General features: G+C 45.3%; 1 protein-coding gene across 1 annotated transcript; it reads left to right on the forward strand.

Moving 5' to 3' along the window:
- The first annotated feature begins 707 nt into the window (after window positions 1–707).
- On the forward strand, window positions 708–21,361 carry LOC308465517 (solute carrier family 22 member 6-A-like). The gene is made up of 10 exons (XM_080985481.1): window positions 708–1,333; window positions 4,740–4,843; window positions 6,846–7,000; window positions 9,474–9,642; window positions 10,716–10,839; window positions 12,196–12,311; window positions 14,327–14,541; window positions 15,311–15,419; window positions 16,400–16,603; window positions 20,951–21,361. Exons 1-10 carry the CDS (start codon window positions 932–934, stop codon window positions 21,036–21,038), a joined length of 1,686 nt encoding a protein of 561 aa, XP_080841607.1. The 5' UTR covers window positions 708–931; the 3' UTR covers window positions 21,039–21,361.
- Window positions 21,362–27,010: the final 5,649 nt, after the last annotated feature.

Below are 27,010 nucleotides of genomic sequence, written 5' to 3' on the forward strand. Positions count from 1 at the left end.
CATCAACTGTTCCGCTAAAGAAGACCCTGGTTAGGCAAATCTTCAATCTACACTGTTTGGGTGACCAGTGACCAGCAAGCTTTTGGGGGGCGGGGCGGAGACTGAGGGGTGGTCGTGGCACATGATTGACACATTCCTAACCCTAAATGAGAAGAGTTACAAATCTCTGCCGGCTGTTGCTGCACTTTCTTCCACATCTCTCTGGCTCTCCACTTGCTTTCTAAAACTTTTAGTTAATCCCTTAAAACAAGAGTAAAACTTTAACGGAGTGAGCTGCTTACTGTTTTACATAAATAATCCACTCAAAGACCTGGTAAAGGGGAGAGCCAGTAAGATTCCCTGGCAAAAGTGAGAAGAGAACATTATTTGACCTGTGGCTGCTTCTGAAGTTTTCCTCCTTCACCAAAGAGTGGATTCCTCTTGCAGGATTGAAGAATAAACACCAGGGAGATTATATATATATATATCCTCCAAAAGAAGCCTGAGTAGCACATGGTGAGTGTGGGAGAGAAGACGCACAGACTTCTAGCAAGTGTGTGGCTCCATTCCCAGACTGGCAGAAGACCCACAGCTTCCCGGAGAGATAATTTGAGCCATTTTTGATCCAAAACGATCCCGCCGTCCTGTTGAAAGCTGTTTGTTAGGTAAATTAAGCGAGACGATTTTGTTTGTCTCCTCCACAAGCGAGAGAGCCATCGCCTCCAAAGGTCCTGCGATCACAACCAGGCTCATATTAAACCAAATCTTTCCAGCTGCGGCGGATTTGCTAAGCTGATCTGCCTTAATTTTCCCACCACAGGGTTTTGAATCTTGCCTTAACGCCGAGAGAATTTGCTTTTTGGGTTCGCAAGGTCTATCTGCCTGTCCATCGCTCCATCGATCTACACAAGCCGCCTGCAACTCCCCAAAGCAAGGAATCTCTCGGAACACCATGACTTTTGCAGAGTTCCTGGACCAAGTCGGAGGCATGGGCCGCTTCCAGTTTATCCACACTATGCTTCTGTCCATCCCCATTGTGCTGATGGCAGGTCACAACCTTCTCCAGAACTTCACCGCTGCCATCCCAGGACATCACTGCCAGATCTACATCTCCACCAACAGCAGTGGGTACCCCAACACCACTTGGCCTCTGGAAGCCAGCGACCTGCTCAGAGTTGGTATCCCCACGAACAGCAAAGAGGAGCCGGAAAAGTGTTGGCGTTTTGTCCATCCCCAGTGGCATCTCCTTGACGCCAATTCCACCAAGGCAAACCAGACTGAGGCGGAAACCGAGCTGTGTGCTGATGGATGGGTGTATGATACGACCACATACACTTCCACCATTGTCAGCAAGGTGAGAGGGGAAGAGGGGAAAGGCTAGCTTGGAGGAATGGAAAAGTCTGAAAGGGAGCAGGGACGTAAGGGAGCATATTATATGCCAAATGAATGCATATTGATGGAAGGCAATGTTGCTCAAACTTGGGTTCCTCAGCTGTTGTTGGACTACAACTCCCATCACCCTTAGCTAGCAAAACCAGTGGTCAGGAATGATGGGAGCTGTAGTCCAACAACAGCTACAGACCTAAGTTTGAGAAACACAGATGCAGGGTTTTAGTCTGAGCAGTTCTGGGAGTGGTTTCCAGTGTTGCATCTAAGGATTTCAGATAACTGCACCAGAAATGGGAACGGGAGCAGAAATCACCACCCTTCGCATGTGCGCTTGAGGTCAGGAAGGGAAATAATGCAAGCAAATTGCTACTGTTGGGTTTATTCGGTCCACAAATGTTACATAAATAATTACATTGTTTTCTGCATTGTTTCTGACATCCCCCTTCCTCTGAAATGCATGGAAGTTCGTTATATAGCCATTTACGCAATTAATTATGTTGGTTTCGGCCACAGCCGATAGTGAGACAAATAGCACTGGTTTCAGCAGAAGCCGAGTTGCAGCAGGACAGAAACGCTGCTGATTGCGAGGAACATGGAATGGGACGGAAATGTCTGCCTCCTTACATCCTTAGTTGGAGTTTGGAAAGCAATAATAACAGCATAGCAATACAAGTGTCTTATGCACAGTTGGGCCACACTGATTGGCTGTGGCTCTCCAGGGTTTCAGGCAGGGAACTTCCCAAGCTTTCCCCAGAGACGTTATTTGAACCCAGGACCTTTTGCATGAAAAGCAGATGCTTTACCACTGAGCTACAGCGCTCCCCCCCTTTTTTTAAAAGAAAAGGGTAAGTTCTTCATGGTTCTTCAGAATGGCCAATGGTCAGGAATGATGGGTGTTGTAGTCTAGAGGAGTAGTCTGGAAGCCCACCTCTGTGTCAATCGCTGAGCTCCTTTGGAGAGGCCTTCTAGGTTTGAGACTGTCCATAAAGTACATCACATTATTTTTAAATGCCTTTTGAAAGCCTCATTGTTTCCTCACTTGTTGCTGTGTAGCTTTGCTTTAACCATTGTCCAACTCCTCCCAAGGTCATAACTTTGCTATTCCCCTCCTCTCCTCTTGATGTAAACTTTTCGGGTGGTCCCATCTCATCTCGTTTAAGGGCTAAACAGGAGCCAGTGTGGGATTGGGGCTGGAGTGGTCTTTTCCAGCTATGCTGGAGATTGAATTTGGGGCAGTCTGCACATGCTCCGACCCTTCTCTCAGTCAGCGCCAATGTTCACTGGGTGACCTTGGGCCGGTTGCCGTCTGTCACCCCGACTTACCTCACAAAGTTGTTGCAAGGTTAAAATGGGGTGCCTTGAGCTCCTTGGAGAAATGATGGGATGTAAATATAATTAAGAAAGAAGTTGTTCTCATTTTACAAATAGGAAACTGAGGCGGGGAAGAAAGATGGGGTGAGGTGGGAATAGATAGGTAGACAGATTTGTGCAACAGAAATGAGAATGATGGGATTTAAATCTGGAGCCAAGCCCAATATAATCTGTCCAGAGAACAAAATGTTACTTTATTTATTACTCCATTTATATCCCATCTTCCAAGGGCTCAAGGGGGTGTTCCTGGTTCTCCCCCCCCTCCCCATTTTTATCCGCACATCAACCCTGTGAGGACAGCTGGGCTGAAAGTCATGCACCTGGCCTAAAGCCATTCATGTCTGAGTGAGGATTCGAACCCTGGTCTCCCAAGCCCCAGCCCATATCTCTCACTACTGCACCACTCCGGAGCAGGTGATAGCCGAGAGCCTCCACTGCTGGATCTGATGAAATCTAGTCCATCAACCTGTGTTCTTGATCGTTTGGAAAGCCCTCAAGCAGGGCAGGCAGTACTCAGTGGTACACTGTCCCTCTGCATAGAGGCTCTGTTCTATCTTGAATAACAATAATCAGTAATTGGCCATCTCCATGCATTTCTGTAAGTGGATGAGAAATCTGTGTGTGTGTGCCCTACAGGGTTTTGTGGGCTTCAGCTTCCTTCAGCCCAGAGCGTAGAAGAACAACTGTTGCAGAGCGCTCCAGGTGTGGTGGGGGGCACCTGTATCCCTTCAATTGGACTACAAATCCCATAAGCCCCAGCCAGCATGGCCAATGATCAGGGACGATGGGAGCTTAGCAACATCTGGAGGGCAACTGATACCCCACTTCTGTCCCGCAAGGAAGAGGGAGAAGGTGGGAGAGAGAGGGAAAGTGAGCCTTTGGGACTTTCCAGCAAACAAGGGGTTCAGCAACAGGATCCGCATGGGGTGTTTGCGTCCGGTGGATAAACAGGGTGGTAATTGACAGCCCTGCTGGGAAGAGAATAATTCAAAGCCAGCAGGCACTGCTGCTGGCAGTGATCTTGAGCCAAGGGAGCAGCTGGTTTTTCAGGAGACAGCAAAATTTTTTGTCCTACATTCTAGTCCTTCAGCTCCCCCTTCATCCTTGTCGTGTTATAACAAGCCACAGGGGTGGGAAGGTGGGTGCTGGAGGCGATTCTGTGCTCTGCCAGGCCTTCTTATAAAAACAGATAGATGTGCAAGCAATCCAGCCAGACTCAGCATTCATTCAGCCTTGTATCTGGGTAGCTTTGCACACCAAAGTTTGTTCTGTACAGAAATCACTGCTGTCATTTGGTAACTAGGGAAAGGCCCTCTGCACATGCTCAGAAACACACGTGCAAAAGGCTAGCTTCTCAGGTTTGAGAGCTGAGCACTCGGTGTGGACAGAAGCAAAGGGTCCCTTTATCACATACACAGCCCAAAAAGACAACGACAAAAATCCACCAACAGCATACAAATCAATAAGGCTAACCTGATCCAAAACACCCACCCACTCCACTCACACATGAAAACAAAGGCCACCACAGCCAACCACAAATGAATAACCACACCCTCAGCCAACCCCAACCTCTCTCACCACCAAAGGAACACAAGCGAACAGCAAAGAACCTGCACAAGCAACGCTGACACCAAACCCTACATATAATAAGTAAAATAGAAACATCACCACCCAACCCCACCCCGACCCATCTTCCCCCCCTCCACCTATTTCTCCCTTTTCTTCCTGATGTCTCAACAAACGAAACTGATTTGTAAAAATGTTACATGGGGAAAAAAATATGAGAGATATTGCAAACACTTTCGTAAATCGAGAAAATCTTTAATAAAAAAAAGAGAAAAAGAAGAAGAAGCAAAGGGTCCCATTGCCTGTCGAGGGTGCAACTGCAACAATCCTGGGTGCAACTGCAACCTTAGCCCCTCCCAAACCCATGGCTCTGTGGCCCAGGATGCTCCCCTCAAGCTTCTGTCCCCTAACCTAGTCTCCTTCTCCTACAACAGTGGGATCTAGTCTGTGAGCGACGGAAGCTTCGGGATATGGCCCAATCGATCTACATGGCTGGTGTGCTGGTTGGAGCAGTGGTCCTTGGGGGGTTCTCCGATAGGTAAGCTGAATTCGCTTTTTGTGATAAAACAGACACCTTAAACAAGACTTGAAGGTAAAGAAATCTTGGCAATGGTTGGAGATAAAGAAATCTTGGCAACGGTTGAACTACCCTTGAGCCCAAGAGAGGGTTTAGTCCTTTTTCTTTCAAAACCTATGTTCACTTATAATTGGTTTACAAAGAGCTGCTATCTACTAGCCGCACCATGGCAACCAATAGTTCTGAACAGAGTTGATCAATTCACTACCCTTCTGCCTCATACAAAATGTTGCTTTTCTGCTACCTGCTACATGAAGACTTGTCCGGGTCAGGAGAATTTATTGTCCTCTTGGCATGGAAGTTTCTGCTTTGGAAGGTCTACAACTTCCTGCCAGGTAAGGAGTGAAAGGGCGCTGCTTTGCATAGCAGAAATGTGTCTTCTGCTCACTAACTGGGGGTGCAAGGACACAAAAAACGGATTTTTCAATTCTTAAAATGAACACTCGTTGCATTAGTGTGGAAAACAGATATATAAATGTTTCCTAACTAACTAACACACCCGCATCTGGTTTTAGTTTCAAGGTTTTAATTAGCAAGCGGACAGTTAAACGAGGGAAGAGAGACAGAGGATATAAGCATAGGTTTGCGTGTGCTGTGGGTTCTGGCATACTTCCTGGGCCACAACATTCACCTGGGTCCCAGGTCACAACACCCAGGTGTCAGCTTGAAGTCACCACATTCCCACAGTCTCAGTCAAAGAATAACCAGCCAACTGCCAACTGCCACCTCATTTCCCCGATACCACTTATTCTTTGTGAAATATAATACAATATAAGGCAAATACAATACAATACTAACAAGTTGGGTGGTATGGCCTGCTTGTGGGTTGGCACTGTTGGGAGAGGAAGCTGGAGACAAGATGGAGTTCTGGGGAATCCAAATGATATCAATTACATTATTAATTAGCTTTAGGATTGTCCCAAGGAATTTTAGTCATTTAATCAAATAATGTTTGCATATCTTATGAGGAGCAATTTTTATTCCACTCTTTAACTAAGAAAAGGAGCTGCTTAAATGACTGGTAATAAGGCAGTCCCTGCCCTCAAGCAGTTTACAGTTTAAAAAGATGTTCATTTTATTTATTAGTCAATCTGGTGGTTGCTTTATCTTGCCCCAGGCAACCCAAAGTGACTTACAACCAACCAACCAGCCACACAGACACACAAAAAACAAAACCAAACCCACATGGATACATTAAAACCAAGGGGGGAAGAAAAAAAATACATTAAAAACATCTTGCTCATTTCTAAAAGGCCAAAGATAGTTAAATGCCAAAGGCCTGGGAGAAGATATATAATGAAGGTGCCAGGCGAGCCTCCATGGGGAGAGCATTCCACAAATGGGGAGCCACCACAAAAAAGGCCTGTTCTCATGTTGCCACCCTTAGGACCTCTTGCAGAGGAGGCACAAGATGAAAGGCCTCAGGTGATGACCACAGAGTCCAGGTTGGTTTATATGGGGAGAGGCAGTCTTTGAGGTACTATGGTCCTGAGTCATTTACGAATTTATAGGTCAAAACCAGCAGTTTGAATTGGGCCCAGAAATTAATGGGTAGCCAGTGCAATTGGGTCAGGGTTTGTGTAATATGCTCAAACCGTCTTACCAGGGTGAGATGGCATAAAATGTACAGCAGCCACCTTCTCCCCCATACAATGTCAACAGTTTTGAATCAGCACAGCAAGTACCACTCGAAACAGTCTAAAAACCGGCATGATCCAAGGAAGCCATCGGGCAACCTCATTAAAAACTCGCCCCCTTGAATAGGAGGCAGAGATGGGGGGTCAATTCAATTCAGTTGTCTTGGAGGGAGAATGGAGAGGGGTGTCTGCAAGTGTGTGTAGAAATCAGCCTACTCTACAAAGGTAACGTTCTTTGCTCCACCCACTTCCCCCTGTGGCCACACCCACCCCAACACCACCAATGCCTTGGTATTCCAGCTGTTTTCGCTTCTCTGTGCCTGCAGGTACGGCCGCAAGCCTCTCCTCATTTGGTCCTTTATGCAAATGGCAGTGACGGGGACCTGTGCGGCCTTTTCGCCCAACTTTATCTCCTACTGCATCTTCCGGTTCCTGAGCGGCATGGCGCTCTCTGGATTTGGCCTCAGCATCGCCTGTTTGGGTAAGAGCAGAGCTAGTGGTGCTGGCTGGGAACTTTTGCGCAATGTAGGGATTTATCTGAACATTCTGTATTCGATCCATTAATGGAGGATATGTCTGTCAATAATTAGTAGCAAAGCAGCCTAGGCCAAGGCCAGCCAGTTGTGTGGACACTTCTCAAAGTACAGTGGTACCTCAGGTTACATACGCTTCAGGTTACAGACTCCGCTAACCCAGAAATAGTGTTTCAGGTTAAGAACTTTGCTTCAGGATGAGAACAGAAATCGTGCTCTGGCGGCGCGGCGGCAGCAGGAGGCCCCATTAGCTAAGTGGTGCTTCAGGTTAAGAACAGTTTCAGGTTAATTACGGACCTCCGGAACGAATTAAGTACTTAACCTGAGGTACCACAGTAAACAGAGGAGTTTGGCCACAGGACACTCTTCATTTGGCCTAAATCAGGCTTCCTCAAACTCAGCCCTCCAGATGTTTTTGGCCTACAACTCCCATGATCCCTAGCTAGCAGGACCAGTGGTTAGGGATGATGGGAATTGTAGTCTCAAAACATCTGGAGGGCCAAGTTTGAGGAAGCCTGGCCTAGATGATATCTTGTTGACTACCTTAGACTAGAGATTTGGTGGAACTGAGGCAGATAGCGGTGACAATAGCTGAAGCTCTAGCACTAATACGCAAAATGAAAACTAACAAATTGCTAGGTTTGGATGGCATCCACCCAACAGTTCTCAAAGAACTCAAATGTGAGATTGCTGATTTTTTAACAGAAATATGTAACTGGTGCCTCAGATCCACCAGAGGATTTGAGAAGTAGCCAAGGCAAAACCAATTTTTATAAAAGGATTCAGGAGGGAACCTGGAAATGATGGGCCAGTTCACTTAATGTTGGTCCTAGGATAACTGGTGGAAATTTTGGTTAAAGGTACAATACCCAAACATACAGAGGAACAAGCCTTGCTGAAGCAGAGTCAGCATGGCTTCTGCAAGGACAAGTCCTGTCTCCCTGGCACTCTTTGAGAGTGTCAACAAGCATATCGATAGATGTGATCCGGTTGACACAGTGTCCTTAGACTTTCAAAAAGCTTTTGACAAGGTACCGCACCAAAAACTCCTGAGAAAGCATAGCAGCATGGAATAAAAGGAGAGGCCCTTTTGTGGATCAGGAAGAGGTTAAGTACCAGGAAGCTGAAAGTAGGAATAAATGGAAAGTTCTCCAAATGGATAGAGAATTACAGAAAGTGGGGTCTCCCAAGGCTCATTATTGGAACCTGTGCTTTTTTACTTGTACATAAATGATATATAGTGAGGGGGGGAACAGTGAGGTGGTCTGGCTTGCTGGTGAGATGATATTATTCAGGGTCATTAAAAGAAAGAGAGATTGTGAAGAGTTCCGAAAGAACCGCCCCAAGTTGAGTGAATGTGCAATAAAATGGCAAATGCAATTCAGTGTATATAAGTGTAAAGTGTTGCATGTCAAGGTAAAAAAAATATTAATTTCACATATATTCTTATGGGGTCTGAACTGGCAGTGACTGACCAGGACTAGAACCATGGGGGTCCTAGTGGATAGCTCAGTGAAGTTGTTGACCCAGTGTGTGGCCGCTGTGATAAAGGCAAATCTCATGCTAGGGATCATTAGGGAAGGAACTGAAAACCAACCTGTGACTATCATAATGCAGTTAGACAAATACATGGTGCAACTGTGTTTGAAATTAAACATTAGGGAGAACTTCCTGACGGCAAGAGCTGTTCAACACTGGAATGGACTACATCGGAAGCTCGTGGACTCTCCTCTCTTCCTATGCCCTTATGGCAATGTTGAGCTAGATGAGCCAATCTTCTGATGCAGTAGTGGGAAAAGTTCAGTACAAAATGGGTGGCAAGTATTACAGGGGTTGCCAGCCTGGTGACCATGGGCACCAGTGTGCCCACCAGTACCTTTTCCGCCCTCTTTCTTTTTTCTTTTTCCTTTCTCCTCCTGTGATGAGGCTGCATTTTAACATTTTAATGTTTCAATATTTTAATTGTTGTATTTTAATCTTGTTTTTCAGTTGTATTCATTCAACTTGTTTTTATTATTGCTTGTTAGCCGCCCTGAGCCCGGCCTTGGCTGGGGAGGGCGGGGTATTAATAAAAAATATTATTATTATTATTATTATTATTATTATTACCTCCTATCTTGCCCATGAAATATCTCAATTAATATCCTTTTTAAAACCTGCAGTTTGCAGAGACTGCTTTCTCTTCCTGCTGTTTCTCAGTTTGCACTGACTTGGTTTGTTCTCCATGCCTGGCCTCATGGCAGCTATTTTGTCAAAGGCACCCACGGCACTTTCTCAGAATTCCAAATCTACCACTTGCCCGAGAAAGGCCGGCAACTCCTGATGCAGAGTCTAAATTTCATACCGGAAGGCCCAGCCGGATGATCTGTCGGGTGTGAGTGGCAAGGCAAAAACCTGAAAGTGTTTTCCTTTTCCTTGCAGTTGTGGAGTGGATTCCCACCAAGTACCGCACCATCACCATTGCGGTCACTGGCTTCGTGTACACGCTGGGCCAGATCCTGCTGGCTGGCTTGGCCTATGGCATCCCAGACTGGCAATGGCTGCAGCTGACTTTCTCGGTGCCCTTCTTTGTTTTTCTCCTCTACTCTTGGTATGTTGTGCTGCCAGTGTAGTGTAGTGGTTAAGAGCGATGGACTCGTAATCTGGGGAACTGGGTTCGCTTCCCCGCTCCTCCACGTGCAGCTGCTGGGTGACCTTGGGCTAGTCACACTTCTCTGAAGTCTCTCAGCCTCACTCACCTCACAGAGTGTTTGTTGTGGGGGAGGAAGAAAAAGGAGAATGTTAGCTGCTTTGAGACTCCTTCGGGTAGTGATAAAGCGGGATATCAAATCCAAACTCTTCTTCTTCTTCTTCTGCTCAGATCGGACCCCTCCTCCTCCTCGGGGTGCTGTGTTGGGGTACAAAGAGATGCTGGAATGCTGTTTTCAAATAAATAAGCTTGATATATATAACAAAACAATTGAAATGTATCCTGCGCTTGGCCTTATGCTCTCACCTGCTCAAGATTACCCCAATGATGACCTCTTGGTCTTTCTATTGACAGCCGCCCATATGGAGATAGCCAGATGCTGGAAAAACTGGCACTGGGCTTAATATCGATTTGTGGTACACCAGTGTATGGTCAATAGAACTGGCTGAGAAATTGACATGTCAAGTCAGAGCGGCAAAGGGCAAGCAGGATCCCTATTCCTTTTATAACATATGACAAATGTTTACTGAATACATAAATTGTTTGGACTGTGGCAGGAATACACCCAGCGCTCATGGAGAAAATGCGGCGTGATCTTTTAGAGCGATCGAACGAAATTTTATTACGTAGCATGACAAAAGTCTGTAATTTTATCAGGACAAGTCATTTGTGGTTTACTTTTGTAACAATTGTTTCCACAAAAGGTGTTTTCTGTACCATGAAAAATGAATAAAAACATTTTTTTAAAAAGACCACAGACAGAGAACTGGATTAGAATGAGAAAACAGGGTCAATTCAAATGTTTGCAAGCATATTCAAGTCAGGATTCTTTTCTCTTCTTCATTTTCTTTAATCGAATTCTCCCTCCTTGAGAAAACAACAACAAAAGGATTCAGTTCCGTTTTACCACCTGAAGGTTTGTGGATGGATTTTACTGTTGGCCGAGATGACGAGTCTTGGCTTCTTTGGCACAGGTGGTTTGCAGAGTCAGCTCGCTGGCTGCTCCTTTCGGGAAAGGCGAGCACAGCTGTCAAGGTCCTCCAGAGGGTTGCCCGGGTCAATGGCAAGGAGGAAGCTGGAGCCAGCATCACCACAGAGGTATGAAGCCGGTGGAGGGAGGTGGCTTTCCATATCCAGGTGGCTGTAAATCCAGATGAATCTATGTAGAAAATAGAAGTCTTGGGAGCTTCTGGAGAGCAAAGCCTGCTAGAATCAGGGAGCCTCCTGGTGAACTTGATATGCAGGATTTACACTGATTTGCTTGCACAAAGCTTACACAGAAGTTAGATTATAGGCTCCTCTAGACATCCTTTTTATTGTGCATCCATGATGTTTTGGTCCTGTTGGTAGAATTGCGGCAGTTATGTGCGGTCCCGCGTTGATTTGCTCCTGCAAAACTTTTGGGGCAAGTCATACTGACCTGTAAGTCACTGCTGAAATCCTGTAACTCACTTCCCTCCCAAATTTGGACTTTATTTGAGATATGAGGAATACAGTGAGGAAATGCACAATGGAAGGTGTGGGATCACATTTGCTTGACATAATAGCAACCACGTTTCCTGCAGGCAAATCAGTGTAAATTCTCAATAAACAGCCAAACTTTGTGGGTGGGGGGGAATTGGGATAAATGTTCAATAAACAGGTTGTTATGTACTGAAGTTCTCACCCTGGGCCAGCAGGGGGATACTGTAGATAGTTATGCAAATGAAGGATCGAAAGTGACGTTCAGTGATTGGCTAGTTACAGAAAATGATTACTGTTGCATTCTAGTGGAGCTCTATATAAGCAGGCTGACTGAGCTCCTCAGTTCAGTTCTGTTCCAGCTTACAAATAAAGAGCTGCTTTGGAAGAATTGCTGTGTCGTCTGATCTGTTCGCCCACAACTTAACACAGGTCATCTGGAAATTCTCGCTTTCACTGAAGGGAAGCTGCCTGTGTAAAACAGGCCCTAGAACTTCCTGTTTGATAATGTTAACCCAAATTTCCCTGGGGTAAATCACATGATCAATTCTCACCAAAATCTAGTTTTGTGCTGTGCATTGATTGTGCTTTTTAGGAGGAAGAGCAGCGGCTGATGCTGAAGGTCAGCCTTCCCCAGCCTTGTGCCCTCCTCATGTTGTTGGACTACAACTCCCATCATCCCTGACTGGCAGAGGCTCATTGGAGTTGTAGTCCAATGATGTCTCAAGGTCTCAGGCTCAGAAAGGCTGCTTAAGGACATGGGCGTAGCTGGGGGCCAGAGAGGCAGCTGCTGTCCCCCCTAAATCAAGCAAATAATTAAAAATACTTAACTAACTGACCAATTACATCACCATTTATGTCTGTTTTGCTCTCCCAACCTAATGCCTGCCCCCCCTCTAAAATAAATCCTGGCTACGCCCATGCTTAAGGACATCACTGGAGCTCACCCACCTGTTTTTACACACCCACCTCCTGCCTCTCCTCTCCCCACAGGTTCTGCTTTCCAACATGGAGAAAGAACTGTCCACAGCCAAGGCCTCTTACACCATCTCTGACCTGGTGCGCACACCAGCCATCCGGCGCATTTTCTGCTGCCTCTCCATAGTGTGGTGAGAGAACTTGTTCCATCTGAGCAGACTCAGGAAGGAGGGAGTTCCATTCCAACTTCGGGAACCTGAGGAGTGGGAAGTTTAGGCACTGCCTGACAATGTGACCCATTATCAAAGCATAGGCACCAATATTTATTGCTGTAAAATAGGGATGGTGGACATCAAGCCCCAGGGTCAAATGTGACCCTACAAATCTTTCTATCTGGCCCTTAAGAGTCTCCCTCCTGAACCACACCTCTTACCAGCCTGGTTTTGCACCCTCTTAAGAGTTGTTTGGCCTGGCTTGGAAACATGCCCTTGCTTCTTGGTTGCCTGGATGGAGGATGCGGCAGTATGATTGAGCATGTGCAGTGAAATATACTCGGAGTCCTGCAGTGATTTCATGCTCTTTATTGCAGCTTGTAAAACAGTGATGAATTCCCCCCCCCCCAAAAAAAAAACAACCTCAGGCTTTTATATACATTCTTTACACAACGAGTCCCATCTGATTGGCTGATTCTGCTTCTCTCCTGGAGCCTGATTGGGCTGCTACTGCAGGCCAATCAGTTGTTGCATTCTAGGATCCTACTTGCCTATTGTTCTAGGATCCAAGCTTAGTACATAACGTGCAGAAACTAGTCTACTACACAAAGGCAACATTTACCTTCATTTCTCTGCCCACCTTTGCCTATGACCTCATGCATCACTGGTACATGGACTCCAGAAAGTTGTCTGGAAAGCTATTATTATTATTATTATTATTATTATTTGTATACTGCCCTATATATACTTCTCTATGTATACCACAGGTCTCAGGGCGGTTCACAGCCCTTGGTTTGAAAAACATTCTCCACTCCTGCTTTAAAACTATCAAACTGCAGCTTTCATACAGCATGCTTTGGGACATCCTAACAGAAAACTATATTGTTTGGTTCAACTCTTGTTCATAAAGCTCTGAACTATTACATCTCCAGCAAAATCCACTTGCAGTACCTTAGATCTGAGCTGTGTAATAGCTCTGACTAAGCAATCTTTATGTGCATTAAAATTGCTCAGGACAAGCCTTATAAAGATTCCTCCTTTGAACTAGCAGCTCAGGTCTTGAAAGGCCAGCTGAAGGTCTAAGATTTGCAAAACAAGGAGCTACTTTGGAGTATAGTCACTGAAGCTAGTTGGTTCATTGGTTCACTAAAGCTAGTCCCCACTGGTTGGGGAAAAGGAGCACAGACCCCTTTCTCCTCCGTGGAAGGAAAACGTGAAGGTTCATGGAAATGTCAAAGGTTACGGAATTTGTCTGATTATTTAAGAGACAGAAAATCAAGATTTTCTGGACTAAATGCTCCCCTTTCATTTAATTTATTATTAGTAGTGTTAATATTAGTATTATTAATTTATTACTTAAACCCCACCCATCCAACTGGGTTGCCCTGGCCATTCTGGGTGGCTACCAACAGAATATAAAAACACCATGAGACATAAAACATTAAAAACTTCCCGATACAGGGCTGCCTTCAGATGTCTTCGCAAAGTTATGTAATTGTTTGTTCCACAGGGCAGGCACCATAAATGGGAAGCTACAGTTTAGAGATTGATTTGTCAAAGACTCGTGAATGTTGTCTGTTAGGAAGACTTTTCCAAAAGCATCCCATAAATTATCAATTTATTTATTTATTTATTCAGCCAAGGAGGTCCCAAGAGTGGCTTACGTACGCTCAGTAAAAATAAGGCCTTTGCTGCCTGTAGGCTTACAGTCTAAGAGACATGACAAAAGCAAAAAAGTGACGAGGAGGGAAAGGGAAGGCAAGTAAGTTCGGGCTCCAGTTCCTAAAGTTCCATAACGTAATGACCCACACGAATGAAACAGTCCAGGGAGAGGAACTCAGTGGAGCTGGTCACTCAAGAGTTGATGAAGTAGCCCTGCTTTGCATCTCCCCTTCTGCTGCAGCCTGAGGAAATGGCTGCTGTCAGGTGACAGAGCAGGATGAGCCACTTCTCACACCTTCTTGAATCTTGCCTTGTCTCTATCTTCATGTCAGGTTCTCAGTCAGCTTCTCCTACTACGGGCTGGCCATGGACCTCCAGAATTTTGGTGTCAGCATCTACCTCATCCAGGTCATCTTCGGGGCCGTTGACTTCCCAGCCAAGGTGATCGTGACCATTACCATGAGCTACATTGGGAGGAGGATCAGCCTCGCGTCCTTCCTCATCCTGGCTGGCATCATCATCATCATCAACATCTTTGTGCCCCCAGGTGAGTGTTGGCTCACTTTCCGCCAGGCCTCACCTTTCACTTTTAGATACACTGCAAGATGTCCAGCTGGAGACATTTTGGCACAGGCTGAAGTCCCAAAGAGCACCACCTCCCACAGATATGCTGAGCCTCTGATCTCCTTCATTTCCGAGATCTCCACAAAGCTAAATGTTTTTGTCACTCTCACAAAGCACAAGATAACTCTTGTGGTCCCTTCCAACTCTATAATTCTGTGATTCCAATTTATTATCAGCACTGCAGCCATTGAGTGGCGGTGCCTCTGCATCAATATTACAGCCACAGCAAGTTTATAAACCCAAAGCACAACCTTTCCAGCAGGTATAAGGAACCTCAGGCCAAGGAGCTGAATGCGGCCCTCAAGACCTCCCTATCTGGCCCTCTGGAACTCTTTCTGGGCTACAGTTCCTCCCCAGCCATATCTTCCTGAGTGTTTTGGCTGGAAATGTGTCCTTGAACTCTGATAATGCTTCTTACTTGCATGTGTGGAGGACACGGGTGGGCGGGCCAATTCATTAGGAGAAATCAGCACTAAAATGTGAGAATAGAAATTAAAATCGCAAATTGCTGCAGAAATGTGGAGAGCCAAGTTTAAGTGGGGAAAAATGAGAAACCAATGTGTTAGTCTGTTAATTATTCTTGACAAATCTGCACATCAACCCTATAGAAAGCGGGAGGGGGAGGGAGTCCCTCAGCTGCGCACTTTGTTCATGCCACACTCTCTCTGACCCATCCCACCTTTCCCCCAAAGATTTGCAGACGATCCGGACAACGCTGGCCGTCATTGGCAAGGGGTGCTTGGCAGCGGCCTTCAACTGCACCTTCCTTTTCACGACGGAACTCTACCCCACGCCTGTCAGGTGAGGAGCTGCTTTTCAACACCATTTCTCCCTTGTTTACCCGCTTCTGGGGCTCCTGTGGAAATGGAGGTAGCTTTAAAGCAGGGGTCTCCAACCTGGGGCCTGTGGGCACTAAGGTGTGCCTCTCGCTACCTCCTAGGGTGCCCTTGAACAATCTCAATAAATACCTGTCATTGAAATTCTACTCAGTATTGATCCAGTGCAGATTGCAATGTATAGTTAGCAGAGTAAAAACGTTGCAGGATTCCAAAAAAATAGACCAGAGGCATTTCATCCAGCAGAGCTTTAGTGATACTGAAGGCAAACGAGCATAATAGTCACAAATCCAATACATTCAGGATTGGCCCTGTCCATAAGAAATCCAGTTGCAGCAGACTTAACTTAAACTTACAATAACTTACAATAAGACTAAAACCGTAACACTATATACAGAACATCACACCAGCAAGAAAGAGAGACAGAAAGAGAGAGAAGGAAACCCAGGCTCCTCCCGGCCTCACTATTATAGTCGGCATGACCTTGACAGAAAAGATAACTGAACCAGTTTGAGCCAGCTGTACTCAGCTTCTCGGAAGGAACAACCCAAACATCAGTAACCTTCTGCTTTTTTCTTTCACACAGAGAAGCTTCCAGAACCCTCTTGAATTAAGTAGAATAGGAAAGATCTCTACATATCAGCTCAATGCTTTCTGCACTAAGAAATGCAAACTGACAAAAAGCCTGAATGCACAAGAGGCTGGGTTTTCTCTTCCTAGAAGGAACATGCCCCCTCAGCAGAGCTGGCCTGTCCATGGGGCATGGGTAGGTGGTTGCCGCACGATGGCAGACTCTAGACGGCTTGGAGGTGTGTTGCTGCTGCTGTGCATCCGTTGGCGGCGATCGCATGGCAGGTGCCCTTTTCTTGAGGTTTGCCAGAGATCCCTTGACCCAGCCGTATCTCTTGCCTGCTTTTCTTACCCTGCCCCCCACCCCCATCCTAGGCAGACGGGGCTCGGTTTTGGCAGCACCATGGCCCGGGTGGGAGGCATCATCGCCCCGTTGGCCAAGATGATGGAGGACTACTCTGCTGCCCTGCCACCAATCATGTACGGAGCAGCTCCCATCCTTTCTGGCATCATCGCTTGCTTTCTGCCTGAAACCCTTAATGTCCCCCTTCCAGATACCATTGAAGAAGTAGAGAACAGGTAAGTGACTCTGTTATTTGTGGCAAATACACTTTTATTTATTTCATTGTACTATATTCACACAGATATTATTTGTTGCGAAGTATTTATTTTTAATTACATTTATATACTGCCCTTTGTCTGAATGTTGTGGGTGGTTTACAACATAAAAATACAAAATATGTACAAAAAACCCCAAGAGCAATAACCTCCCCTCCCACACACTTTTAAAAGGCTGTATATTCTTTAATCAGCCAAATGCCTGGTTGTAGAGAAACATTTTGGCCTGGCGCCTAAAGATATGCAATGAAGGTGCCAGGCAGGCCTCCCTGGGTAGAGTATTCCATAAATGGGGAGCCACCACAGAAAAGGCCCGTTCTCGTGTTGCCACCCTCCCGATTTCTTGTGAAGGGGGCACATGAAGAAAGGCCTCGGATGGTGATTGCAGGGTCCGGGTTGGTTAATAGGGGAAACATGGTCCTTGAAGTGTTTAAGGCTTTAAAGGTCAAAACTAGCACTCTGAATTGAGTCTGGAAACCAATTGGCAGCCAGTGCAGTTGGGCCAGGATCAGTGTAATATGTTCCCAGTGAGCAACCTGGCCGCTGAATTCTGCACCAGCTGAATTTTCTATACCATCTTCAGAGGCAGCTCCATGTATAACATATTGTAGTAATGTAACCTAGAGGTTATCATAGCATAAAGGTAAAGGTAAAGGACCCCTGACAGTTAAGTCCAGTCACGAACGACTCTGGGGTTGTGGTGCTTAGGCTATCCCTGTCCAAATACGGGCACCAGCTGGGCCACCAGCTCAAGCTGGTGGAATGCTCCACACCACCTGAGCCTGAAGCGACAGCAATGGATTCAGGAGTACCCCCAAGTTGCTCATCTGCTCCTTCAGAGGCGGCGTAACCCTATCAAGAGCAGGCAGCGTCCCATCCATCTGGTCTAATAATAATCATAATCATAATAAATTTTTATTTATACCCTGCCCTTCCCGGTTTAAAAACCGGGCTCAGGGCGGCTAACAGCAAATATAAAACATTGATTAAAATACGACTTAAAAACAGCATAAAACAGCATAAAATACAACATAAAATGCAGCATCAATATCAATAAAATTCAAAAATTCAGGGGTCATTTTGGGAAAAACAAAACAAAACAAAAAACAGTCAGTAGACATCAAATGATCACCAGGGCTAACTGGTCAAGTTGGTCCTACTAGGGCCAGCAAGGAGACCAGGGAAGAATTTAAATGTGGGGTCCCTATGAAGGGTTTCTTCATAGAAGAGGAAAGGGAAAAGGGAATAGAGGATCAGGCTAATTCAAATTGAAGGCCAGGCAGAATAGCACTGTTTTACAGGCCCTGTGGAAGGAGATCAAGTCTGCCCACTAACAGTCCCTCAGTCTTATCTGGACTGAGCTTAAGTTTGTTGGCTCTCATCCATTATAAGGCAATACATCAGTCCAGTACATTCACTGCCTCACCTGCAGATGTAAAAGAGAAGCAGAGCTGTGTGCCATTAGCATACCAGGTACCTCAGTTGGTTAGAGCATGGTGCTGATAATGCCAAGGTTGTGGGTTTCAAAGGCTGTATGAACGACTTACATATTCCTGCATTGCAGGGGGTTGTATTAAATGACCCTCAGGATCCCTTCCAGCTCTAGGATTGCTGATAACATACTCCAAAACTCTGGATGACCCCACTCAGTGGTTTCGAAGTAATCCATAAACCTCAAGCAGCTCAACAGAACAGGACAAGAGCATTTTATATCATAGACGCCTCGATACAACGAAGTGTTCTATCTCATGCATCCTGATGGATCACATTGTTTCATATTCTTTTATAACTTTACCATAATGGTTCCACAAGTCATCTGAATGTGTCAAAGCAATGTCAGTCCATAGCCTGTATCAGGCAACTATCTCTTCCTGTTATAATAAGAAATAACATTTACCCATCTATCTACTTCTCAAACAGTGCCAATTCCCACGGTTCATCATTCCACTCTTGTGGCCAATTCCCACTGTTCATCATTCCACTCTTGGACAGACTGTATAGTAGATTACCTCCACTTTTCCACACAAGGAACCCTTAGCTGCTGCTAACAGCTTGTATACTTTTGAATAGGATAATTCAGAACAAATTATTTGTGTACACCATCCTTGGAATTTTCATGACAGAGGGCAGCAGATTACGTATTAATCAAATGCCCTTCAGACCTGCTGCATCCATTGCAAAAGGAATTTTTGTGGAGCATGTGGAACAGAGGGAAGAAAAAGCATGGCATTTTGTGGTTTAGGGGGAAGTGCTGAATCATCAACTTTTCATTTCAAAACACTGGCCCTTCTGGGAGGAGAGAAGGTGGAGCTGAACTCCAGAGCTCAGTTTTCATGCTTGGGCTTGAAATCATAGGAGCAGAGGGTTTGAAGTTAGGGAGAACTCAGATTCGGTTCACATTTAAAGGTGAGCTTACCTAATTCACACATTCCAGAAGACTGTAAGAATTGAAGCACAGTCGTCCTTTGGAATTCACACTTCCTTGGCTCTTGCTGTGCAGGTCTCCAGCCAAGCAATGTGAGCAAAAATGCACATAGCATCATAGAATTTTAGAGTTGGAAGGGATCCCGAGGGTCATCTAGTCCAACCCCCATGTTAGGGTAAAGTGTGCATAAAAATTCATATATCAGTGCAAAATGCACTAATGCATTAAAAAAATTGCTTTGCAGAAAGGTGTATACAGTGGTGCCTCGCAAGACGAAAATAATCCGTTCCGCGAGTCTCTTCGTCTAGCGGTTTTTTCGTCTTGCGAAGCAACCCTATTAGCGGCTTAGCGGCTTAGCGCTATTAGCGGTTTAGCGGTTTAGCGGCTATTAAAGGCTTAGCGGCTTAGCGGCTAAAAGGCTATTAGCGGCTTAGCGGCTTAGAAAAAGGGGGGGGAGCGAAAAAAATCGCAAGACTCGCAAGACGTTTTCGTCTTGCGAAGCAAGCCCATAGGGAAATTTGTCTTGCGAAGCGCATCGAAAAATGGAAAACCGTTTCGTCTAGCGGGTTTTTCGTCTTGCGAGGCATTCGTCTTGCGGGGCACCACTGTAATTGCATACAAAAGTGAGAATATTAGGAGAAATTTGCACCGAGATGCTGATGAATTGTCACGAGGGCAGCAAAAACCACCCACCCACTGGTGTGGAAATGTGGAGGACGGAAAGTAAGATTAGAAAAATGATAAATGGAGAGAAACTGAAATTCTCATCCCACACTTTCTGCTTTATGGCCCTGTCATTTCCCTTCTTGCAAAAAGTCTGATCTTAGGGGCAGCAGGGCTTCCTTCTGAAGAGCTCCAAATCGACTATAATTGTACAACCTGAATTTGCAGATTATGTGACTGAATTTCACAGTGTTATGGAAAAATCTAGGTGCGAGGCTGCTCAGTCACCCAGCTCGTCGGGCAGAGTCCCTGCGGAATAAAGGAAGGTGTCCAGCCACCAACCGGAGCAAACAGCTGTAGACCAAAGTTTATTGTGCAACAGGTTCAAAGAGGAATTTTGAACCCCGAGGATGGGGTGACAAGGACTTTTAAATGTTTCCCACCATATCCCAGTTCGTACAGCATCACTGATACATCATTGCTACATCACTGACATGTCACAAAAGGGGAGGGGTAGACAGGGGTTACACCAGTTCACCCTTGGCAAATAATGTCCAGACAAGTCCTTAGTACAAGGTTAGCATAGGCAAAACATGTCCAGGCACCTCTCAAGTACCCATCATCAAAGGACAATAGAGTTCTCTTTGCACATCCATAACCTGGGGCAAGTCCCATGATGGGCTTTTGGAAACTATCTGCTCAGCAACTGTTACCCCTGGGCACTTCCCTGGGCGGGGTGTGTGTATCGTGTCCTCACGCTTGAGGGATTATGGCAGGCAAAGGAGTCGTTTTTCCAAAGGCGAAATAGTGTTGAAATGGAGGAAACTGTCAAAGGAGTTGATTTTATATGATTGTTAAAGCTTCCCTGAGCTGTCAAGTCAAAAGCATACATTTATGCATAATATTTGTAACATTTAAGAACTTTAAAGATGTGCCCCCCCCCCCGGTAATTTCCGTAACCACACCGATAACAGCGACTGCCTGGAAGCAAATCAAGTGACTGCTCAAGCAAATCAAGATTAATTCTGAATGAACAGGAGGTCTGGAGGACCCAGAGGCCACCAATATCTGGGGATTCTCCAGACCTGCCTTATAGCAATGTTTACGTATATTTGAACATAGAGGGGAACCTTCCAAATTTATTTCTGTGCTCTAAACATGATTGGGTGTCCCAGATACTGAGCCCCATTGCTGATCTTTCTTTCTTTCCCCCCTGAAAGGTCCAGAAAGAAGACAGTGGAAGAAATAGCCCAGGAGAAGATTTTGCTCCAGAGCCCAGACAAGGCCCTGTTCAAAGAGGCTTGCTGATCCAGAGGCCTCCGACCTTTCATGTTTCCCTGATGCTTGATTCTGGGAAAAGAAGTCTTCACGATACTTTGCTGATTGCTTGTTTTGAGCTAATCCCGGGGAATGCTTTATGAAGGGGGAAACTGTGAAGGTGTGGGAAGATTCTGGGCATTTTTGAAGGCACTTTTAAAAAGAGAGCTAGAGAGAGAGAGAGATAGCGTCTTATAATTTGATCTTTACTTTTTCCTTTTATACCCCAGGGGGGAAAAGGGAATAGGACTCTCCCATTTTCAGTTGCTGGGAGGACTCAGTGCAATAACAATAAAGATGAAGGTGCCTCTGAACACGTGCAGAGTGCATTTCCTCATTCTAAGGGGCCCACTTATCATTTTAGAAAGCAGTCCCAACCTACACCTATCAAACCTACACCTATCATTTTAGAAAGCAGTCCCAACCTACAAACTACCATTGCTCCTTCTAGGGCCACATTCATACCATAGATTAAAGGCACTATGATGCCATGGCTTTCCCCAAAGAATTCCAGTATTTTTAAGGGTGTTGAAAGTTGTAGGAGATCCCTATTTCCCCTCACAGAGCTACAATTCCCAGAGTTCCCTGTGAAGAGGGGTTGACTGGACTCCATTGGTTTCCGGGTGGGAGTTGATCACGGTGTGGATTTGCCAAGCATGCCTTTCTTTTAGCACGTTTCTCCCTGAGTTTGAGTGTCTTCAAAACCCATGACACCTTTGGTAAAGGCTGTTCTCCAACTGGAGCACTCACAGGCCTGTGTTTCCCAGTTGTCAGTGTTTATACTACATATTTTTAGATTTGCCTTGAGACAGTCTTTAAACCTCTTTTGTTGACCCACCAGCATTACGCTTTCCATTTTTAAGTTCGGAATAGAGTAGTTGCTTTGGAAGATGATCAGCCATCCATACAACATGACTAGTCCAACAAAATTGATGTTGAAGAATCATTGCTTCAGCACTGGTGATCTTTGCTTCTTCCAGTACACTGATATTAGTTCGCCTGTCTTCCAAAGTGATGTGTAAAAATTTTCGGAGACACCATTGATGGAATCTTTCGAGAAGTTGGAGAATTCTGTGGTGACCTATGTAACATTTGTAAGCTTCTTTATACCATATTTTGTGTTTTAGCTTATATTATTTAATTCCAATTAACATTAAACTCTTAACTATCTTCACCTTCCCTACAGTAATACTCAAGAAACATGCCACAGGTAGTTTCAATGCTTTCTTTTTATTATGTTTTGAAAGATGTGACCCATGCAAAACTTTTGCATCCTTGAGAATCTTATCTGTAACTTGGATAAGTGTTTTCTCAAAAAGTATAATCAGAGCTTTCCATACTTTTCATGCTGGTGGCACACTTTTTAGACATGCATTGTTTCCCAACACAGTATTTCAGTTTTACTAGCAAACTGGAGGTTAAACTAACCCCTTTCCATTCCCGGGAGGAACATGGGGAGCCTTCGCGTGACACAACTGCACACTGCAGCCAACACGCTAACATGTCTCAACACGCAGTTTAGAAAGCTCTGGTATAAATCAACTTTTTTCCACCTGTGGAAATATACATAATGAGCTAATGTTTCATGGGCAAGTGTCAAACTTATGGTAATATTGGAAATTGGGAAATGTGTGGGGGGGGGAGCTTTTCTGGCAAATAATTTGTGACCAATGTAACGTGACCAATATAACATGTGAAAATTCATTGACAGACACCCTCAAATAAATGCCTCCAAAGCAAGACCCTGTGCGTGTGACATTTTACTATGCATTCAACAAGTTGCAGATCAACATTAAGATCATGTGGGAAGTTTCAATGCCTGTGGCAATTTACACTTAGCTATGGCAATACCCATGTGATTTGTCTGTTTTCCACCCAATTTTTATCATTTGCAGGGAAGACAAATGTCACAGAAGTCCCCATCTTTAAAAAAGATTTCATACTAATGAATATCATATTGGCTAACTGCTTTCTTTCCAATTTCCTAGTCTCACATTCAACAATAACAAAGCTGCCAACTGACACAAGTACTTCTGCAACTGTTCCTGCTTCTGCATTTTATTTCAGCACAATTACATTTCCCATCAGGACATTATTCTTTGCGTTAGTGGTGTTTGTTGAAATATTATGTTAAAACTCATTCACGCTTTGTGTTCAGACCTGCCTTTAACCTTTCCTGAAGTTGTATTGTTGCCTGAGGCAAGGCAAGAGGCCTTCAGCTCATGAGGTATCCCTAGATCAGGAGTGGGGAACCTCCAAACCATGGGCCAGCCTTGGCCCACCAGGCTTCCTCATTTGGCCCATGAGGAAATTTGGGGCAAGCCATAAGTAACGGCAGAGCTTGACCGAAAGGGTGGGGCTAGCCCAATGCTGCTTTGTGTAGCTCCCAAAGAGCCTGACCAACAGCACCGCACAAAGCGAGGACCTAGCGCTAAGCAGGATCGATCCCCCTTCACACAAGCTGACACAAAGAAAGAGGGATCCTGTTGAGTTTGGGTGAACATCCAAACTCAGCCCGAAGCAGGATCACACCCTGCCATCAGAAGAGCAGGTGGACATAACACCACAAAATACATTGTTTGACTGCCAGAAGTTTAATGTCATCTGTTGAGCTAGGGTTGCCATATTTCAATAAGTAAAAACCAGGACACCCCAAAATTGTTGAGCTTTTTTACCCAGGACAAAGCACTGCCTAGTAGAAAGAGAGATGCGTGATGGAATCCAAAGCTGAGACTAAGGGAGAAGGAATATTTGCGGGGATACTGTGAGCCCCTCCATCTAATGCTCAGGTTATGTGCAAATGAAACCATATAGCCTAAAGACACCACAGTCTCTGCTCACCTTCATTCCAAGAAATTGTGTTACTGCTATCCGGAGGGGCACTTCTGCACGACAGCACAACAAAAGTGGGGAACAGCCCACCAGTGGCCTAGGCATTTATGTTATACAAAGTTACAGGATTTCAGCTGGAAGGTACAGGACATGCACTGATTGGAGATGAAGCTGTTTGTCTACCGCAAAACTATTGGACATGTCTAACTGCCCTGATATACCATCATGAGCACAAATGATCATGAATGCAGAATAAAAAGGATGTCTGAAGGGGCCCTTAGACTGGTCTTTAGTGAGCATTTGTTCTGACTTGTTTGCAGGGCAGTAATGCAACAATAAGCATTTGTCCTGTGTTCACCCTAACTTGCTTGCAGGGTGTTTACATGTCTTCCTGTTAACCATTCGTTCATCCCGTACTTTGCAATGTGCTTCCCAGACCAAAACCTTTATCCAGTGCTAGAGATCTTTTGGAAGTTTTTGCGAGAGACCAGGCTTTAGAAACAATTATAACTCAGGAGAAATAGCATTCTGGCCAGTAGGTGGCAATAATCAGGCCCCTTCTGTGGCCTTGAAGCACCAGAGAAATAAATCCTGAGTTAAGATAAGAGTTTTTGTTTTCTTTTTTACAAGCACATCCCTGTTTTAATCTGAGAAATGTTGGTGGGTAAGAAATACTGCCTGGCCAAGATCTTTGCTTCTGTTAATACTGGCAGAAAGCAGGAATCTTTTTCCTTAAAGGAAGCGCTGTTGTTTTTTAAAAAGCACACACTGTCCAGCTGGTTTCTCCTTTCTGACATAAAGCACTGTAAAGGCCGGCTCTGAAGGCCTGTGTCCAACGCCACCTGTGTGGCTAAAGGAAGGATGGAAGGAAGGAAGGATAACAGGACTGCTGGGTTGGATTGCAATAGTAATAATAATAATAAACCCACACAGAGTAAATGCTTGTTTCTCTTTTCCAAAATTTGGATCCAGTTCTCGAGTCTCCTTCCCAACTGCAACCTCCTTTCCCTGAGGGCCATTACATTTCCCATCTCCATAGCAATGGATAAGGCGGCCATTTTATGTCTGTCAGGGGAGGGGTGGGCCTGGGCCTGCCTTAGTTTCCTCTCATGTTGTCTATGAAGTGAAAGGAAAGAGAAGAGGGAGAGGGGAGCATATGAGAAGCGAGCCAGTGGGCATTTGTCAAGAATCACAAGGCGGAGGTCAGCTTGCCCCACCTGCATTTCCCCACATCTTTTCCCTCCAGCCCCAACTCGGTCAGTTTTTTCTGACTGAGGTCTAGCAATTTGCCTCTCTGGAAAAGGAGAGAGGGACAAGAGCAATAAAACAATAGCCCCTCAGGAAAGCTGAGGAAGCAAAATGAGGGGGGGAGTAGATGGGGAAAGTGGAGTCATAAAGCTGCAAGGGCCCTTCATCTCCCTGGCAGGGCTCCTGTGCCCTCCACAGATGCTTGACAGGCAGAAACCCAACAGGTGAAGTGCTTCACTTAATCCCCATGCCAGGGGGAAATCAGAGGGATTTGTAGTGTGTGTGAAGAGAAAATAGATATGTACGAAGCGGCACGAGTTGAAAGAGGGAGCTTCTGAAGCCCCTTTGTGGCATCGCGGTGAGCCAGTAATAAAAAAATGATGCAGACAAGCATCTGCTAAAAGTGAAATTAAGTCTCTTAGCTTAACTTGTAAGGAAAAAAAGAGAGTGGCGGGGGGAGAGGGAACAGCTTTTCAAAATAGAAATTTATGTCTTAAGCCTAAGGAAACCACCAGGATCAGGAGGGGGAGCTCTGCTGCAACTGATAGGTGAAGCTTGTAACTGGAAGAAAACATACCTGGCAAGTGTATTCCCTTTTAGTTTCGCACACACCTGAATCAACTTGAAAGGTGCCTAGAACAAAAGTCCCTGGACCTATTTATATGCAGTTTAGCTGGTTTCTTAGGCAGATTTATATTTAAATCTGAACTGAACTGAAAATTAATGGAATTAAATCCTCCATGTCTGTTGATGCCAGTGGGTCTACTCTGAGTAGGAGTTGAAAAGATGCAGCCTAGTGGCACAATACCTATGCTTGTAATACATGGAAGATGAAGAAAGCTTGTTTTTTGCTGCTCTGGAGGGTAGGACTCAAACCATTGGATTCAAGTTATAGAAAACTTAATAAAAAGCTTTTTTTTTAAAAAAAAAGGATTCAAGTTACAAGAAAGGAGAGTCCGACTAAATGTTAGGAAGAACTTTCTGATGGTAAGTGGCAGTGGAATGGACTCCCTTGGAAGGTGCTGGACTCTCCTTCCTTGGATGTTTTAAAGAAGAGGTTGGATGGCCATCTGTCATGGATGCTTTAGCTGAGATTCCTGCATTGCAGGGGGTTGGACTAGATGACCCTCGGGAACATTTCCAACTCTACAATTCTGTGATTCTATGACTCATTAAAAGCCTGGAATGTCTGTCAAAACGAGAGAGTTGTGTAATGAGTCATGTAATGAGGGAGCCTTGGTGGGGAGGGTATTGAAGATACGGTATGACTTCCAGAGCAGCCACCTAATCGCTACAGGGCTGCAAAGTCTGTGGGTCACTTCAGCCCACACCCCGGAATGGCAAGTTGAGGGGTGGCTCTCAGGACAGCCTGGATCGGTCCCAGTTAAAGTTAATCCCTAACACTGACGTGTGAATCATACACTCAGCCTCGTGAAATCAGGGTCAGAAAGAGCCCCAGGCGCACTTTGTGCTAGAATACAACCCAGATGTTTCCTCTCAACTCTCCCCCTTTTAGCACTCTCTGACCCCCTCCACCACCACCAAACCGCTGTCATCCTTTAACCAGGGCATTGATGATGGACTTTAAATATCGCCCCCAAGTGATGCTTCCTCCCCAGCCGGTTTGTTGGAGGTTGAGACTCACGGGGCAGAAATAAAGCCCAGCCCCTTTGAGAGGCTCTCAGCAAAGGTTGCCACCATCAAGAAGGCTTCTCCCATGGGATGTACCACACTGCCCTGAGTTGGAAAGATGTTTATCTCGTGATCCAAGGAGATAAATTCCAACGCACCTCCGAAGGAGGCCAGGAACCTCCGGTCTTGGCAAGGTTTTATGGCAACCTGCAAGAGCCATCTTAGTGGCCAACGGGTGTCTAGTCCCATTG

Source organism: Podarcis pityusensis, assembly GCF_964106645.2.
Source record: "Podarcis pityusensis genome assembly, chromosome: 16".
In the NCBI taxonomy this organism is placed as follows: Eukaryota; Metazoa; Chordata; class Lepidosauria; order Squamata; family Lacertidae; genus Podarcis; species Podarcis pityusensis.

Bases quoted from the DNA above. Each gene is read 5' to 3' on its own strand.
- LOC308465517 (XM_080985481.1), top strand. From the start codon at position 932: ATGACTTTTGCAGAGTTCCTGGACCAAGTCGGAGGCATGGGCCGCTTC. The intron at 7,001-9,473 runs GTAAGAGCAGAG...TTTTCCTTGCAG, and splicing joins CCTCAGCATCGCCTGTTTGG to TTGTGGAGTGGATTCCCACC. The intron at 15,420-16,399 runs GTGAGGAGCTGC...CCCCCATCCTAG, and splicing joins CTCTACCCCACGCCTGTCAG to GCAGACGGGGCTCGGTTTTG.